Source organism: Oryzias latipes, chromosome 8 (assembly GCF_053564925.1).
Source record: "Oryzias latipes strain Hd-rR chromosome 8, Olatipes_Hd-rR_3.1".
In the NCBI taxonomy this organism is placed as follows: domain Eukaryota; kingdom Metazoa; phylum Chordata; class Actinopteri; order Beloniformes; family Adrianichthyidae; genus Oryzias; species Oryzias latipes.
This window is the reverse complement of record NC_136244.1, coordinates 26,933,389-26,948,631: the sequence shown is the minus strand read 5'-3', so window position 1 is coordinate 26,948,631 and position 15,243 is coordinate 26,933,389. Positions and strand designations below refer to the sequence as shown.

The 15,243-nt window shown below is 44.8% G+C and overlaps 1 protein-coding gene across 17 annotated transcripts in view; it reads right to left on the bottom strand.

The window, feature by feature from the left end:
• The window catches only part of rbfox3b (RNA binding fox-1 homolog 3b), a 653,838-nt gene that overhangs the window by 191,280 nt on the left and 447,315 nt on the right, over window positions 1-15,243 (bottom strand). For all 17 annotated transcript variants that reach the window (XM_078951931.1, XM_078951941.1, XM_078951943.1 and 14 more), the window contains one exon: window positions 14,294-14,408. In XM_078951931.1, the coding sequence (XP_078808057.1) occupies window positions 14,294-14,408 (115 nt within the window). The remainder of the gene's footprint in view (window positions 1-14,293; window positions 14,409-15,243) is intronic.

Below are 15,243 nucleotides of genomic sequence, written 5' to 3'. Positions count from 1 at the left end.
AGTGGAGGCTGCTTGTATGAGACGGGGAGGGTCAGTGGTTGGGCACTGTGATCTGCACGTTTATTCGTGCGCTCTGGCCACCTCCTCTAACCTCTGACAGAACCCTGGCTCCCTCCCCGCTGCCCCTCCACCTTCCAGACAACAAATAATTCACCATGAAAAAATGGCTGGCGTCAGATTATATATCCGTCTTTATTTCCGATATTGCCTCTTTGTTTCTGCAAACTTGGCTGATTTTCTAAATTGTGGAGTATTGACTGTTTCAGAGCCTGACCAAGCGAGTCTGATGTAACACACTGGAGGTAATGATATCCCGGCCACGCGAGCGGCTGTGGCAGGGCCGGCACTGGACGATGGCCAGGCCCTGGAAGCATTACTCTTTGCAGGAGCTGGAGTGAGCTCCGCTCCGGCGCGGCAGGACGAAAAACCGTAACCCGACTCCACCAGGAAAACCGCCAGAAGCCGCCAAAGAACCAAGGTCGTCCTTCCTCTCGCCGGAAGAAGCCGCAACCCACCACAACCTCCTCTGCCTTCGCTCACATCTGTCGATGCTTCCACATTCAAAAGACGTCTGAAGAGGTGAAAGGGTGAAGAGTAGATTCAAGGTGTAAAACAGCAACAGTGAATGCCATTAATGTGAAAGTAGGGAGTAATTCCCAGCCTGTTCCCAGAGGAAATCCACCTTTCGCCAAAGCCCGGGGATTTTGACAAATGCCTTTCTCAACACCAGCAAAGGAGACAAATGTTACATTTAAACAGAAATACTTAATTTCCGCTTTTGGTGACTTGCAGCAGATATCATTAATCAACAGAAACCCACCACGCTCGGTGAGCCTGCTAAGAACCAGATGATCGCCTTCCTCCACTCAATCCATCAACTGTGATTGGAGAAAGAAAGGGTTCAAAAATTTTGAGTTGCACCCACACAGGAAGAGTAATTACCCTTGTGCCAGACGCTGAGGTGTTCCCATGACACCTCGACCCTCTGTTTATCACGCCCCAGATTACTCATGGGGGTGTCAGTTGGACGTGACAGAACCAGCACCTCCACCTATGTTCCCTCACTCAGCGCTCCGGAGGATATGACATACGAGCCTCAGAAACTTTTGGGCTGTCAAACTTCTCCCAGGACCCGGGAAGCGCGACGCCCTTCATGGGGCGAGACAGCCCCAGGTCAGGGGGGGGAGGGGGGCAGCATTTAAAGGATGGCGTTTCCTTCTTAAAGAGCGATCCGTTGATTTTTTGTCTCATCAACCGATTGTTGTGCGACTCGGACATTACTCACTGTCTGCTTTATGATGATTTGCGCTCAAACGGATCTTTTAAAGGTGCTGCGGGCAGCGTTTCCAACGCTAATGCATCATTGTCAACACAATTGTGATACATCTGTTTACTGCAGTGGTGAACAAACGGGACCTGAGAGCAGGAAGTGTCTGCATACCTGAACAAACAGGAGAAATTGGTAAATAAGGAACCGATAATCCAATAACTCCAAAAAACAAACAAACAAAAAAAAAGAGTACTGGAAAGTTTCCACATGAAGGATGTAGAGCTCGACAACTCTGCAAGTTACTGCACGTTAACATTTTAAGGGGGGCTCAGATTCTCAATAAACATTATGTTTTATGACGGGGTAATGGAATTATAACAAATTTACATCAAAATAGGTCTCAATTTCATGACAAAAATCTCTAAAAACAGCAGAAATACAAAACAGCAACCGAAGCCGCCGTAGCTCCAAAGGTTCGTCACATTTCGTCAATAGAACGGACGATATTTATTTTGACAAATAAATACTTTAAAAGGTTTTTGCTAATTGGTTCGAGTTTTTCAGGTTGAAGCTTCTGACGTGACTGTGAAACCAGCGGAGTCTCTGCTTCAGGTCCGACGACGCCAATCATTTTCCAATAGATCAGCTCAATCAGTTTTGGGTTCTTCCTAAACTCAACCCGTTCAAGTGTTCCACTGTGGTTTGCTTTCTTCATCATCTCATGCTTCTCTAAAGAAAAAAAAGACTGAAAATGTTTCCATCTCTGGTTTCCACAAAGATGAAAGATCCAGACGTGGACACAAACAGACATAATTACACAATTAGCAGAGACAAAGCAGTGTTCTTTAAACGCAACAAACAAACAATAAATAAACAAATCGATATCTCACCAAATGTAATATTTTGAAACAATTTGAAGCTCATTTCAGTGATAAACCTCCACAATTCTGGTTGGGAAGATAAAACCAAAAAATAATGATGCATGTCGCTCCCAGCTTGGATGAGTCTACCCATTTTCCCAGTGATGGTCTTGTGTGCTTCTGGTAATTATAATTATTTCTAAGACATTAAGGCTGTAATTTACATTGATGTTAAAATGCTTCATGCGGTGCCGTTAATGGAGTTTGGGGAAAAAATAAATTCGGAGCGAAATGATTTCTTTTGCAACGGGACAGATAATTTCTACACATAAAAGGTGAACAAATGCAGCGTTGCATTTCAAGTGTCGAACACGAGGCGAGCCAGATGAGGATGGACACGCGGAGGCAATAACAGTAAAGCAAACAGGCTACTGCCTCTGCTCCGCTGCTCCTAGCCTCCCTGGTGATACATGCGAGAGATAACAGCTTAATTTCAACCTCAGCACTTTTACTGCACTGTCCAAGGCATTCACTGCATCAATGTATCAACGTACCGCCATGCTAGTCACTCTCCACTGCGACAACTCACAATTTCTCTGTGATGGAGGCTTTCACAAAGGTGCCGCGATTTGGCTGGCGCCCGGGCCGCCCTCCTCTGATGGCTTTGGTCTTCGGAGACTCTGCTGGCTGTTTGTTTCTCTGAGAACAGGTCACAGGGCAGACTTTTGATTGAATCCCCCACACTGTGACGAGTGGAGGGGGGTAGGGGGGTGGAATAGTTCTCCATTTTGCTGTAGAAGCTCTTCCCTCTGCAAAATATTTCTTCTTCACTTCATAAAAAAGGAAAAAAAAAGCAGGTGATGGAGCAACTTCAACATCCGCAGGACAAAATCAAGGCGGAGATGTTGGGAGTCTTCACGGAAAAAAGCGCTAACGAGTCTGATCCACCTTTTTCGGAAAAGCCGTATTCGAAAACCGTTTGATCATAATTTTTCAAAATGGTCTCAAAATATTAAATATGTCAGATATTCCCCTTGCGTCTACATTTCTCAAACGTTTATTTCTTTCTTTCAAGGCTTATTACAAATAGCTGTCAACGTCCGAAACCAAATGTGAACGTCAAAAAAATAAAAGCACTGTAACGTCTGTATACCAATCATGTGAAATATTTTAAAGTCTGGAGGTACAATAAAAAAAATCATGTATGTACGCTATAAAAATGAATATATCCACATATTTCCTATTATCTATTTTTATTCTAACATATATGTCACTTTATTTCATTTTGCTCAAGCAGCTGGAGAGCACCAGAAATTTCGTTGTAACAAGCCTCTTGTGTACAATGATATTTAAGGATTCTGATGTTTGAGTGAGGCCTTTCCAACACTCCAAAGTATCAATAAAGTCCCATTTGAATTCAAAATGGTGGCCTCTCTGAAGGTGAAGGTCCTTAGCAACCATAGCATTTTATGTACATCTGGGGCTGCTGAATTTGTGTATCACGTTTTTATGTTTGTATGTGAGAGAAATTTCCTTAGCAACCATTGGTAAATCTTATCCTACTTTTATTATTGATTGTTGATCAAAGCCAACCATAAAAAACTGAGCTTGGTTTTGGGCACTCACTGAAACACGCCCCCTTTTTCTTGAGCATTTGCATGACTTTGACCCGTTTTGGACTCACTCTTACATATGAGGCCTTGACAGTTCTTCAAAGAATCAATAGAGTCCCATTTGAATTCAAAATGGTGGCCTCTCTGAAGGTCTATAGCATTTTATGCATGTCTGGGGCTGACCAATTTGTGTGTCAAGTTTTTATGTTTTTTTATGAGAGAACTTTCCTTAGCAACCATTGGTAAATCATTTCTGACTCATATAATCAAATCAAACATAACTTAGCTCGGTTTGGGGCACTCACTGAAGCTTGCCTCTTATTTTTACTAGAGATTGGTTCATAAAAGGGATTTTTTTCTCCCCCTAAGGTTTGGCTTCAGTCAAAGACTTTTATGAAGCTCTGAGGTCACGCCCATTAAAGGTTTTTCTTTGTATCTAAAATATGTGAAACAAATTTCTTTGGCGGAAGTTAAATTCTAAAATTGTGTGCACCTGTCACAGATTTGTTCTTTATATAGTATTTATTGGTTTATGTATTAGAGGACAACATTTGGATGAATTCATTGAAGGGAAGGAAGCAGTAAATTACAAGCATTTGCAGTAATTCCTCTGTTTCTTTCTTGTTCTGAGTCGTAAAAAATGAAGAAAAGAGGAAGCTGGGAAAGTCGTACTTTGTTTATGAGCCACGCTGGAGTTTTTCATTTGCGGCGTCTCGTAACCATAAGAGAGGATTTATAAAGAGATTAAACCAACATGACTCTGCAGAGAGCCAACATGTCAGCTCCCAAATCACATGTATCATAAACATGTGCTTTTGCTCCCTTTAATTGCTAAATTCCTGACGTTGTAATCTTCAGCTTTACAAACAGTTCTTGAACCAGGACTTATCCCCCAAAGCAAATAATGTTTAATTTTAAAAACGTGCTAAAATAGATTACATTCTCTGCAAATCCTCTTGAAGTTCCCAGTCATTGTGATGCATCTGGCGTGTCAGGAGACGGCGCGGCGGGCGGGCGGGCGGGCGGGCCGGCTGGCTGGGATTTCTTCGCAAAGCCCCGAATCTTTGGAGCTCTGACCCCGAGTGGCGCTGGTGACGTGGCCAGACTGTTATTAACACGGGAGGCTGGGGGGGGGGCTCCAGAGGAGATCCACCTGGTTGGGTCTTGGGGGTGAGAAGCATTGCAGGGCGGGGGGGTTGAACACAATTCTCTGTCCTCCATTAATAAAAATACAGTGCAAAGAGGAGACGCAGTGGAGCCTCAGCCTCCATGCAACTCCTGCAGGAGAACCTCCTGAGAAATGCACTTTTTACCACGTGCCCCCCCCCCCTCCCTCCGTCATTCATGTCGAACCTCTCGTCAAAAAAATATTGGCAAATGTTGTAATTACGCGGCGAGTGTCTGCGCCTTACATGGCCGGAGGCGGGGAGCGGTCCCGGGCCTGATATTTCAGCTTTATCATATTTTAGTTTTATTTGAGGACGGTGGCAGCACCGCGCCTCCAGTCAGCCATAATTGAAATGAGGGAAGGAAGATGTAGAGGCTGTGTGCCCCACTCCTTGTAATCAAACCCTTAGTCCTGTGTGCTTCACCATTTTTCAAAGTGAAATATCTCCACAATCTTTATAGTAATCCGCAGCGGGCCCTCCTCGCGCCTTAGCCTGTGGGTAATTAGGCATGAGAGAGTGGAGCTTCTACATACAGAAGCCATGCATTCGGTGCGGTGGAGCCACGGCGCGGGCCCCGGATGCTGCGGGTCCTCCAGCAGCATTCAATTAACTTCATGATCGCATTCATAACAACATAAGGCTGCTCTGTGACTCATTTGTTATTCCTGTTGTTGCAGGGGTGACATCAGTATTCAGCTGCCGATGCTATCTGTTTTCCTCGTCGGCGGTGTGGGGCTCGTGTGTCGGGTGGTGGTGGTGGTGGTGGTGGTGGGGGGGGTGCTGGTTAAAAAAAAAAGGTGAGCTGGAGGGGGCCTGATGGAGAAGTTGATGTATGATCCCTGGTGGCTGAGCTTGTTTGAAGCACGGAGCCGGGCAGGTGATTCGGAGGCGCCGGCTCTTTAAACAGCGTAATGAGCCAGAGAGGACGCCACCAACCCCAAAACCAGAGCCCCCACCCGCTCAACGGCAAAGGAATGTGAGGGAGATTGTCACAAAAATGCCATTTATGCGCAGATTTATTAACGTCGCTGCACATATTTGATAAACCTCGTTAGTCTCTTGCAGCTGAATCTGTCAGCGGCTGCTCAAAGAGCCACGCTGATGAAAATGTAACACGTATATTGAACATATATAAAGAAACTGCAGCTCAAAACAGCGTTTCTGGGGATTTATCCATCACATCCTTGGGATGCCTCTTTCTTATCCACTTGTGAGACTATAAACGCAGAAAAAAGGGACATTTTCAGGAGCCAAGCCCCACTCCGATCATCCCCTGGTCTTTTTTCAAAGCGTTCCAGGTGTTTTTTTAAACTGTGGTGACGTCGCTTTTAGCCAAAATTTTAAAAAAATCCTGTGTCGTTTTCTGGGACCTAGTTTCTGCAGAGCGGCAGGAGTTCAAACCCCTCACAGCCCCAACCCAACATTAGCGCTGGAACAAAAAATGGCGAGCGATAACGTATGCCAGCTCAGGTGAGGAAAACAAAGACGTTCATAATCATCTTCTGTAAAAGTCATTTTTTCCTGATTCACCACGATTTGAATAAAGAAATACTCAAAAATGCAGTTTTAAGCCTAACTTTCTTTATAATTGTCCTTCCCCGTCAGGAAAACGCCACGTGTTAAAGACATCCTTTTGATCGGGGTTGATCTTTACGAAGGCCGGGTTTGTCCAACTTTCAACTGACCCTAATATCAGAGGTTAGCGTTTTCGCAGCCTAATGCAAAAATTCTGCAGAAGCATCCAAAAAGTGCAGCTTCAGACGTTTGTCACTATCATGTCGCTGCCTTCTCTCCCAGAATGGATCGGGTTTTCGCTCCCTGATCAATACGTCCCCCCCCCTTGCATCGCTCTGCAGCAGCCGCCGCCAGGTCCCCCGGCGGCGCTCCAACAGGTCGGTGCATGCATGCAGGCGGGAGCGTGGACGTCTGAAGTGGGATAAAAACGTCCAGACGCTCTTCCTGTGCAGCAGCAGGAGAGCCAAAGACGGGGGGGGGGACGATGGCTTTCATTGCTGCTGATCATATAGAAATGCATGCACACATGGATGCTGCTCGTAAATGAATAAACACATACATCAATTTCAAAATCCAACACATTTGAATTTCAAATGCAGTTGCGCCTTTTCCCCTCTCTTTTTTTTACGATATGTCTCATTTCTCTCGTGGAGATATAAAAGAGAGGCAGCAGAAATTAGAGAGGTGGGGGAACAAATGCTGTATGGAATTTGAGATTATGTATTTGGCTTGTGCGTCCCCCCCCCCCCTGTTTAAATCAAAGGCGTGGGGGCCGCCTAGCCCTGGGCTTGTTGCTGGTGACAGTTTCAGTGTTTCTAGACCCCCCCCCCCTTTTTCCTTTTTCTCCAACGACAGTCCTGAAATGAGAAGCGGGGTGGAACGGGGTGTGGGCTTCTGGCGGGGGGTGAATTAAATAGTCACTCTCCCTCCTTTTTCTCGCTCTCCCTCTCTTGCACTCCTCTTTTTTTTTTCCAGTGGCGTTTAAAATCAATTCATTCAGTGGACTGCTGACACAGCCCGGCCCAGAGAGCCCAGGATTTATGGCTCCCTCTAATGGGCATGCTCTGAACCAAAGCCCTGCCGTCAGCACAATCCTGCCAGCCACCCGTCCACCCCGCTCCACCGCTCCATCCAGCTTTTAAAGATGCAGGCATCCTTACCCTCCTCCTCCTTCATCACCCCTCTGCCGCCGCCATGGAGGTGATGGGCCTAACAATGTGGCGCTTCAGCAGAGCCACGAACCGTCCGACCAGCCGCTTTAAGAGGCTCTTTTTAGGTTTCTGATGCCGCCTTTCTGTAAACATGGATCTCTCAGGAATTCATCCATCTGCTAACCGGGACAAACCGGAGGTTGGGTGCGTGTTCAGACGGATGCCTCCTTCTCTGCTGACTGATTTATGCAATCATTCAACATGAAACAAAGACCACCTGAGCAAAAACACAATCGTTCATCAGAAGGACAAATGTGTCCAAACCAGCAACATCTGTTTCCAAGTGAGAGTTTCCGGTGACCTCGTCTCTCCAGGACTGTTTGGATTCAGACACACGGGGGGATTTTACACCGTTTAAGGTCATCAAGCAGAGTCCGCTCCACGTCCAGACTTTGTCCAGAACAGCCGAGGAACAGATGGGAGGAACTCTGATCAGAAATCATGAAATATCCTCCACACTATCACACTACCACCGCCATGTTTGACATTTGCTCTGGGTTGGAGATGCTTCCAGAAAGTGGATCGTCCAGATGTTGTTGCTCAGCTGTGTCTCCAACGGTTTGACCAAACTTCTCTCTCTGACCGTTGTGCCGTGAACTCTGACCTGCCTTCGATCTTCCTCCATGACCACCTGGATGAGTCCTGCTCGGGTTCCTGGAGACGCTTTCACCGCTCAGTCAAACCTCTTCATGACTTCACTCACAGCCTTCATTCCTGGTCAGTTTGGGATTTCTTTAGCTGAAACCTGATGTGTTTTTCTTCCGTTCTCTCCTCCTCACTGTAACCAGAGCCAAGTGTGGAAAAAAAAAACGAAAAAACAAACCAAACCCACCAAAGTTCAACACATCAAACTGTTGTTACTTCCAGAGGCCAATACTTCCCCGTTTACTTCTTACTGTCACTTCAGACCCTTTTAGGAGAGGATGATTTACCAAAGGACATTACCACATTATTAAATCCAATAACAACATTTACTAATGAACTTTGGCTAAAACTAGCACGGCTGGAAAGGAAAATACTTACATGGATTTATCTCGACAAGGATTAGAAACCAGCAAAAGATGATTCCACATTGAAGCAGTGGAGTAACGAGGGAGTTACAGCATTTGCCACAATCATAAACAAGAACAAGATGAGGGGCTTAAAGCTGGAATGTGGACCTCCAGATCAGAAGAAAAGAGTGAACAAAATCCAGTCTGAGAGGCAATAATTGGAGCGTACCAGCAGAAGACATCTATTTCAAAACTGTACAACAGCCTCATTTCATGTCAGAAAAACACAACTTTATATGTTAAATATAAGTGGGAAATAGAAATGTCCATCACTGTTTCAGAGGAAGGGTGGTACTCAATGTGTGCGTTCACTCAGTCTCCTACCACGTCACTGAAATGGAGGCAATTTACCTGGAAAAATCTCATGTGCTTCTTTATTACACCTTCAATTTCTGGAGCTGTTGGCAAACAGGACGGTTTTGGCGTTCCATCCATGGTGTTTTAACAAATATTCAGCGCTATGCAACCCCCCCTCCACTCAGTTAGTGTTACGTCTGGGTAAGACGTCTGAAACGGTCGTAGTTTAAGATCAGTATCTGGTGAAAACATTGTTAACTGCAGCAAGGAAGAAGCCAGAACCACCAACCCTCACAGACTGGACTGAAATAGTGGAGGAGATCTACGTCATGGAAAAGATGACGGAGAAGAAGGAAAATGTAAGGAAAAATGAGACGGATGGACTGTCTATAAAAACTCTCTGGTCACTAAAAGATCTTTCTCTTTACACTTCTGGAACGCCTGCTGTCATGTCTTATTTTCTTTTTTCTTTGTTCGTTTGTAAGACTAATTTTGTTTGATTTCATGTACATTTGTACAAAATTTAAGTAAAAAAAAAGTATTCCTATACGCTCTTAAGTAGTGCCATTACTCCAGGATTTAGTTACTTTCTTTATGTTTCTTTATGATGCAACAACAAACTTAAGTGACAAAAGTACCACAAAGTTTTTCACAAGTTCAGTTTAAGAGGGAAATGAAAAACAAATAAAAGGTTTAAAAGTTTTTATAAAAGTAAAGAGACCAAACAGAGACACCGGAGTGACTCAGAAAAACGACAAAAATGTCTCCCAAAGAATTAGGTTCCAACTCCTCCATCCAACCTACAACAACAGGACCGACTGTATCAGAAATGCCTGAAACTGTTTTATTACAATATTGTAACGCTTAATGTTTATCTGTCAACTTGATTAACAGAATCTCACAGAAGAATTAACATCTTTGTTTGTTTTTTTACTCAGATTACATTTGTGGGGATTTATTGATTTCATCAGATGCAACATTTGTGGAGAAAAAGAAAACATGGTTGTGTTGGTTGTTATCTGAAACTTCACCACTAGATGTCGCCCAAAAGACTATGCTAACAGGAAATAGACAGATTTTCAGATGAAAAGCTTTTATGCTGTTCAGCTTCAAATGAAAACCAATAAGAGCTTCATCTGTTACTTGATAAATAATCTGTTTTTGGACAAAAACACGTTATAACTTCAAATAGATATTAAGAACTGGATTTTACCAAAATAAACTCTTATTTGATTAATTTGACTATTTTACATTTGTTGTATTTATTGTGTAATGTGTGTGTTTGCTATACAAATAAGTGCAAATATGTCTATTTATAAAAAAAAGAGCTCCTGACCAGAACATGACATCATTTTCTTAAATTGATTTTCTAATCAATACATGGATTAACCCCTTCATGCCTACATTTAGTCACAATCCTATGTCTGGTGAATCGCCTGTCCGCCCTGGGGGAGGATCCCTCCCTCATGTGGACTCCCCTGAGGTTTCTTTTTGTTTTTTTCAGAATCGTTTTTTTTTTAGGAGTTTTTCCTTAGTGGTAAGAAGCCCATTGAGACGACTATTGTTGTATTAATGGGCTATAGGAATACAATTGAACTGAATTGAATGTAAAAATGTATTTTTCCGTGTTTTCTCCATTTAAAGTGAGGTTGAATTAAGAGCCTGGATTACATTGTACGTTGCAACTTAGTGACATATGGCAGCCGGGGTTAATATCTCAAATAGGTTTGATTTATTAATCTTTTGTTGTCTATTTTGTTTTATTGCTGAAATTGCTTTAATTTGAACCAAACGTCATCATTTGATTGCTGATGTCCTAAAATCCCTTCCTTTACCCATTTCTTATTTTATTTGATTTCTTATGTTTTGGTTTCTGGAATTTCTTTTTGTTGTTGTTGCTTTTTTAATAGTGTTTGTGATTTTTTTCTATCTGTTTTTGCGTTGAGGGGTGTGATTTACCCTTCAGGGCCACCGTACCTCAGGTTAAACGCAGACGGTAGCTGGATTTTCAGATCCGCAGATCCTTAAGAAAGAAAAGCTGGAGTTCACAGAGAAGAAGCGCATCCCTTGAAGTGGTTTCTCGGCGATGGTAATGGTTAAATGTGAGAATAAATGCGCTTTGTGTTGAAGCACGAGCAACAAAATACCCATGATTGTTATTTGCTTTTACTTTTAATGCCTTTTTTATTGTGTTGTTTTGGCAATTTGTGTGCATAACGAATTCTGCTGGGGCTAAATTGGTAAAAATGCGTTATCATTAAGGTCTGCACTTTTTAACAAGAGCCGCGTCCTCGATGAGGATGATAACTCGCTCTGAATATTCACCATCAAAGCCGAGGGCTTTGACTTTTTCATGAGGAATCCGCAGAAACTCTGCAGATGCTGCTTGAAAACAGAGATTTAAGGTGGAGTCATTAGGCGCCATCATCCTGTCCCTCCATCCATCACCTTGTGTGAGACCTTCTGAGGTCTTCTGACGGCAAATATATTCATGTATTCATAAGCAAGTCTTGTGTCACAGGATCTGAAACTTTTATGGCACAAGCGTCGGAGAGGAGGAGCCACCCCCCAAGAAGATACCTAAAAGGACGGCGGCCTGAATGGTAACATGAAGACTCTCCAGTCCGGTCCGGTCACTTAACTCGTCTCCGTGTTGGAGTACGTCTTGGCGTTGTGGCACACACTATTGTGCACAACACGTCACGCCACACTTGCTGGTATCAAACAAACGCCGCCTCCGACCTCCATCCTTCTCCATATTCCAGCTGTGCTCTGCAGCCTGTCGGGCCCCAAATTAGCCTCCATTACACCAAGACTGCGGCTCGCTCCAAAGTTAACCATTACTGACCATTTGGCGTGGCTTCATTAGAAAGCCATGCATGTAAAATCAAGCCGTGGTCCCCGGCCGTCACATCCAATTTCAAAATACAGCCCCCACCTTTCTCTCTTCCTTCAGTTCAACATTCTCCTTGTTCCATAAAATATGATGTGATTAGAAATAGATTACACACCTTGTTAGCAGAGCGTTTCATATTTGAAGACGGGCGGCCTCCTTCATGATTCAAAGCCGCGGCGGCCTTGTTCTCTGCCCTATTTGTTTAATAAGCTCTGATACCATCAGTGGGCCTTTTAAGTGAACACACTCCCCCGCAGCAAAGAGGGGAGATCAATACCCACACCTGTAAAAAAAAATAATAATTAAAGGAGGAATCAAAGATTTTCTCCTTCTGCGGGGAAACCAAGGAGCCGGGGAGTCGGGAACGGCTGCAGCCTGAGAGAGGAAACCCAAAACAGGAAGCGGCTTTTACCGGTTCGGAACAAAGCTTTGATGTCTGCCGGACCTTCAAGAGGGGCGGGAGCGAGATCAGCTCACCCGTCTGACAACCGAACAACATCCTTGTTCTTTGGCCTTGGATGACGTTGCTCCACGCTCACTGTCAGGTTCAGCAATTGACTGTATACAAGAACTGTATACAGTCCTCTGCAGACCCCTCCCCCCTGGCGTTCTAAACAGGAAGTGTTTAAATAGGTCGCAGTGACGTCGCGTGCACCGTTTTGGGAGTCAACCACATGTTGTGTTAAATACATCCGAAGGGTAAGAAGGAGGTTTTGGAGTCCAGAAACAGGCCCCAAATCTCACGATCGTGGTCCGCGTGTGTCCCAGCTGGTTATCAAAGCAGAAAAATTCCAAATTCAACCGCCACATTTGACTGATTCCAGCGGGTCGAAGACGGAAAACGGTGATTCGCCGCAGCTAAATGAGCAACCTAACGGAAAACAGATGCCATCAAACTCTGCAGTTTTTTCTGTAGTTTCATTTATTCAAGTTCTAAAGTGACCAATCAGATGCCTCAATTAGAAGTAGGTGGAGCCTGCTGGGCCAACGTCCAAATTGTTTTGATTGACAGATTTTGTGTCCTCTGCTTTGAATGGTAGGGGTGTTGCCTTCCAAGACTCCTGATTAGAGAAAGTTGTTGCCATAGAAACAATGACTCAGACCGACTCGAACCAATCGCTGCTTACTAATGATGTCTGACTCCAACATGGCGGCGTCCGTGTATGAATAATGGCGACTGAATTGACTTCATTTCCTATGGTTGACGCCACTCGCTCCAGTTCTCCGATACAGTCGACGGTTCCGGCTGAGCTGGGCCGGGACGTTGGCGCCGTCAATCAGAAAAATGCTGCACCTTTGAGATTCCAGGTCTTCCTCCCCGCCTACACGAATAACGCCCACCGGCGATCCTCCGGGTCGCAGGAGGTCCACCGTTATGAATCCGAGGTGGTAATATGGAACTATAACCGCGCAATTAGACTAATGGAAAACGCCTCTCGCTCTCCTAGCGTGCTGCAGCGAGACACACGTGTGCCCCCACCCCAGAGACCAGGCAGGGGATGTGGCGTGCAGAGGAGGTAATGGCGGATGCCCATTGATCCTGGTTGCCACCTGCTCTATGGCTCCACTGAGGATGGGCGGGGAGGCAGAGGCCTCCGTCTGGGGAGGGATGACGGCGACACCCCGGCTCTCTGGCATCTGGATAAGAGTTTTTTTCTGGTCTTCAGATACTTAACCAGCACACATTAGCACAATATGGGTGGATAGGGGGGAGTAAGGCGCGCAAACACACCGCCTTTATCACAGCGAGAGCTCTTCCACGCCGTTAACTCACACTCTGCAGGCACAGCCCCTCTGGGGGCGGGCAGGTGACAAAAAAAGGCAAAAAAAAGCCACCAAAGTGTCAATAAGCAAACACATCTTGTTTGCATTCAGGAGAAGAATGAGGCCAGATCAGAGGGTACGGTATAATTCCTGAAAGTTCCCTTCAAGAGTGAAGAGGCGCCACAGGACGCCTCCGTTCAGCCACAAACAACTAGAGGATTCATGCAAAATTCATACTCCTTTGCAGAGATGGCTCTTTCCTTCCACATATAGGCAATGCTGCTGTGCAGGAGTGGGTCACACGCGTGCAGCTGGTCTGAAAGCACAACTCTGACCACCTCTGGACTTCCCTCCATGTGTGCTAAGCCGCCGTGGATCGGAGGGAAGCGCCTGCATGCATGCATGTGCTGCAGACGGACGCCCTCCCTGAAAACTGTGCAACACTGACATCTATCTTCTCCCCCTAAAACCTTCACCACGCAGAGGTGTTGGAGCAGCGTAAAGCAGAAACGCCTCCATCCTCACATCCTGGTTCATTTCTGTTGCGTTTGGCAGAAGCAAACCAACATGCTGCACTTTCACAAACAGCTCGTCTGATGTTTGGTGCAACGCGGCGAGGCGGGGGAGTGAGGGGAAGGAGGCTTACCTGCCCAGCTGGGGGTCTCCATGTACGGGTGAAGCGGGTGGGCTTGAAGCTGGGTCACTCGACTCGCTGCTGCGTCCGCTGCCGCCGCCGCCGCCGCCGCTGCTGCAGGTGAACCCTGCAGACACGGAGGGCAGAAACATCCTTTCAGCTCTGCTGGTCCAAAAATCCGCTTTTTTATGACACAAGAGGACGATGTTCATGATGACTATGGAAAAAAGGCAACAAAAACAACAGGAACACAACAGATCTACTTAAAAAAAACATGCTCAGCAATTTTTATGTTGGTTTAAGAGGAATAATGACGAAAAAACAGAAACAACTCATTCAGAAAGAGCCAGGCCCACATTCACTCTTTGAACGCTTCAAAGCCTTCGATTCCTTTCAGGAGATTCCTGCTCAGACTTGTGTTTTGAGTCATTTTTATGGTTTTTGTAACATTGATTGATTGATTGATTGATTGATCGGTCGGCCTGATTGCACACAATAAAAAAAATCCCACAGACATATCAAACTCGTTACAGAAATGATGAAATGCATCGATTAAAAAACCTAAACACTGAAAAAACAACTTAATGTAAGAAGAAAATAACTGTGTCTCAGAATCATAAAAAGAGATTTTTGCTTTATGCTCATTACAAAAAAGAAATTTTCCTCCACAAACATCAGACTGTTAACAGATGATTCAGGTCAGATATTCAAAATAGTGACTGAAATGTTTTTAGATGGGTTTATTTTTGCATGAACACACCCTAAACAGATTTTCTATATTTTGTATAAATGACACCTTTTTCTCTCAGTCCGCCACTGAAAGCAGAATTCCTCCTGGTGGGAAAACACTCGCCGTTTTTTCGCGTTTCAGGTGTGAAATAGTTTGCAGGTGGTTCTGGTGGATCCAGGTGCAACCGCAAAAACAGGCCTCCTAAAAATAAGTCACACATTCTTAAAATTAC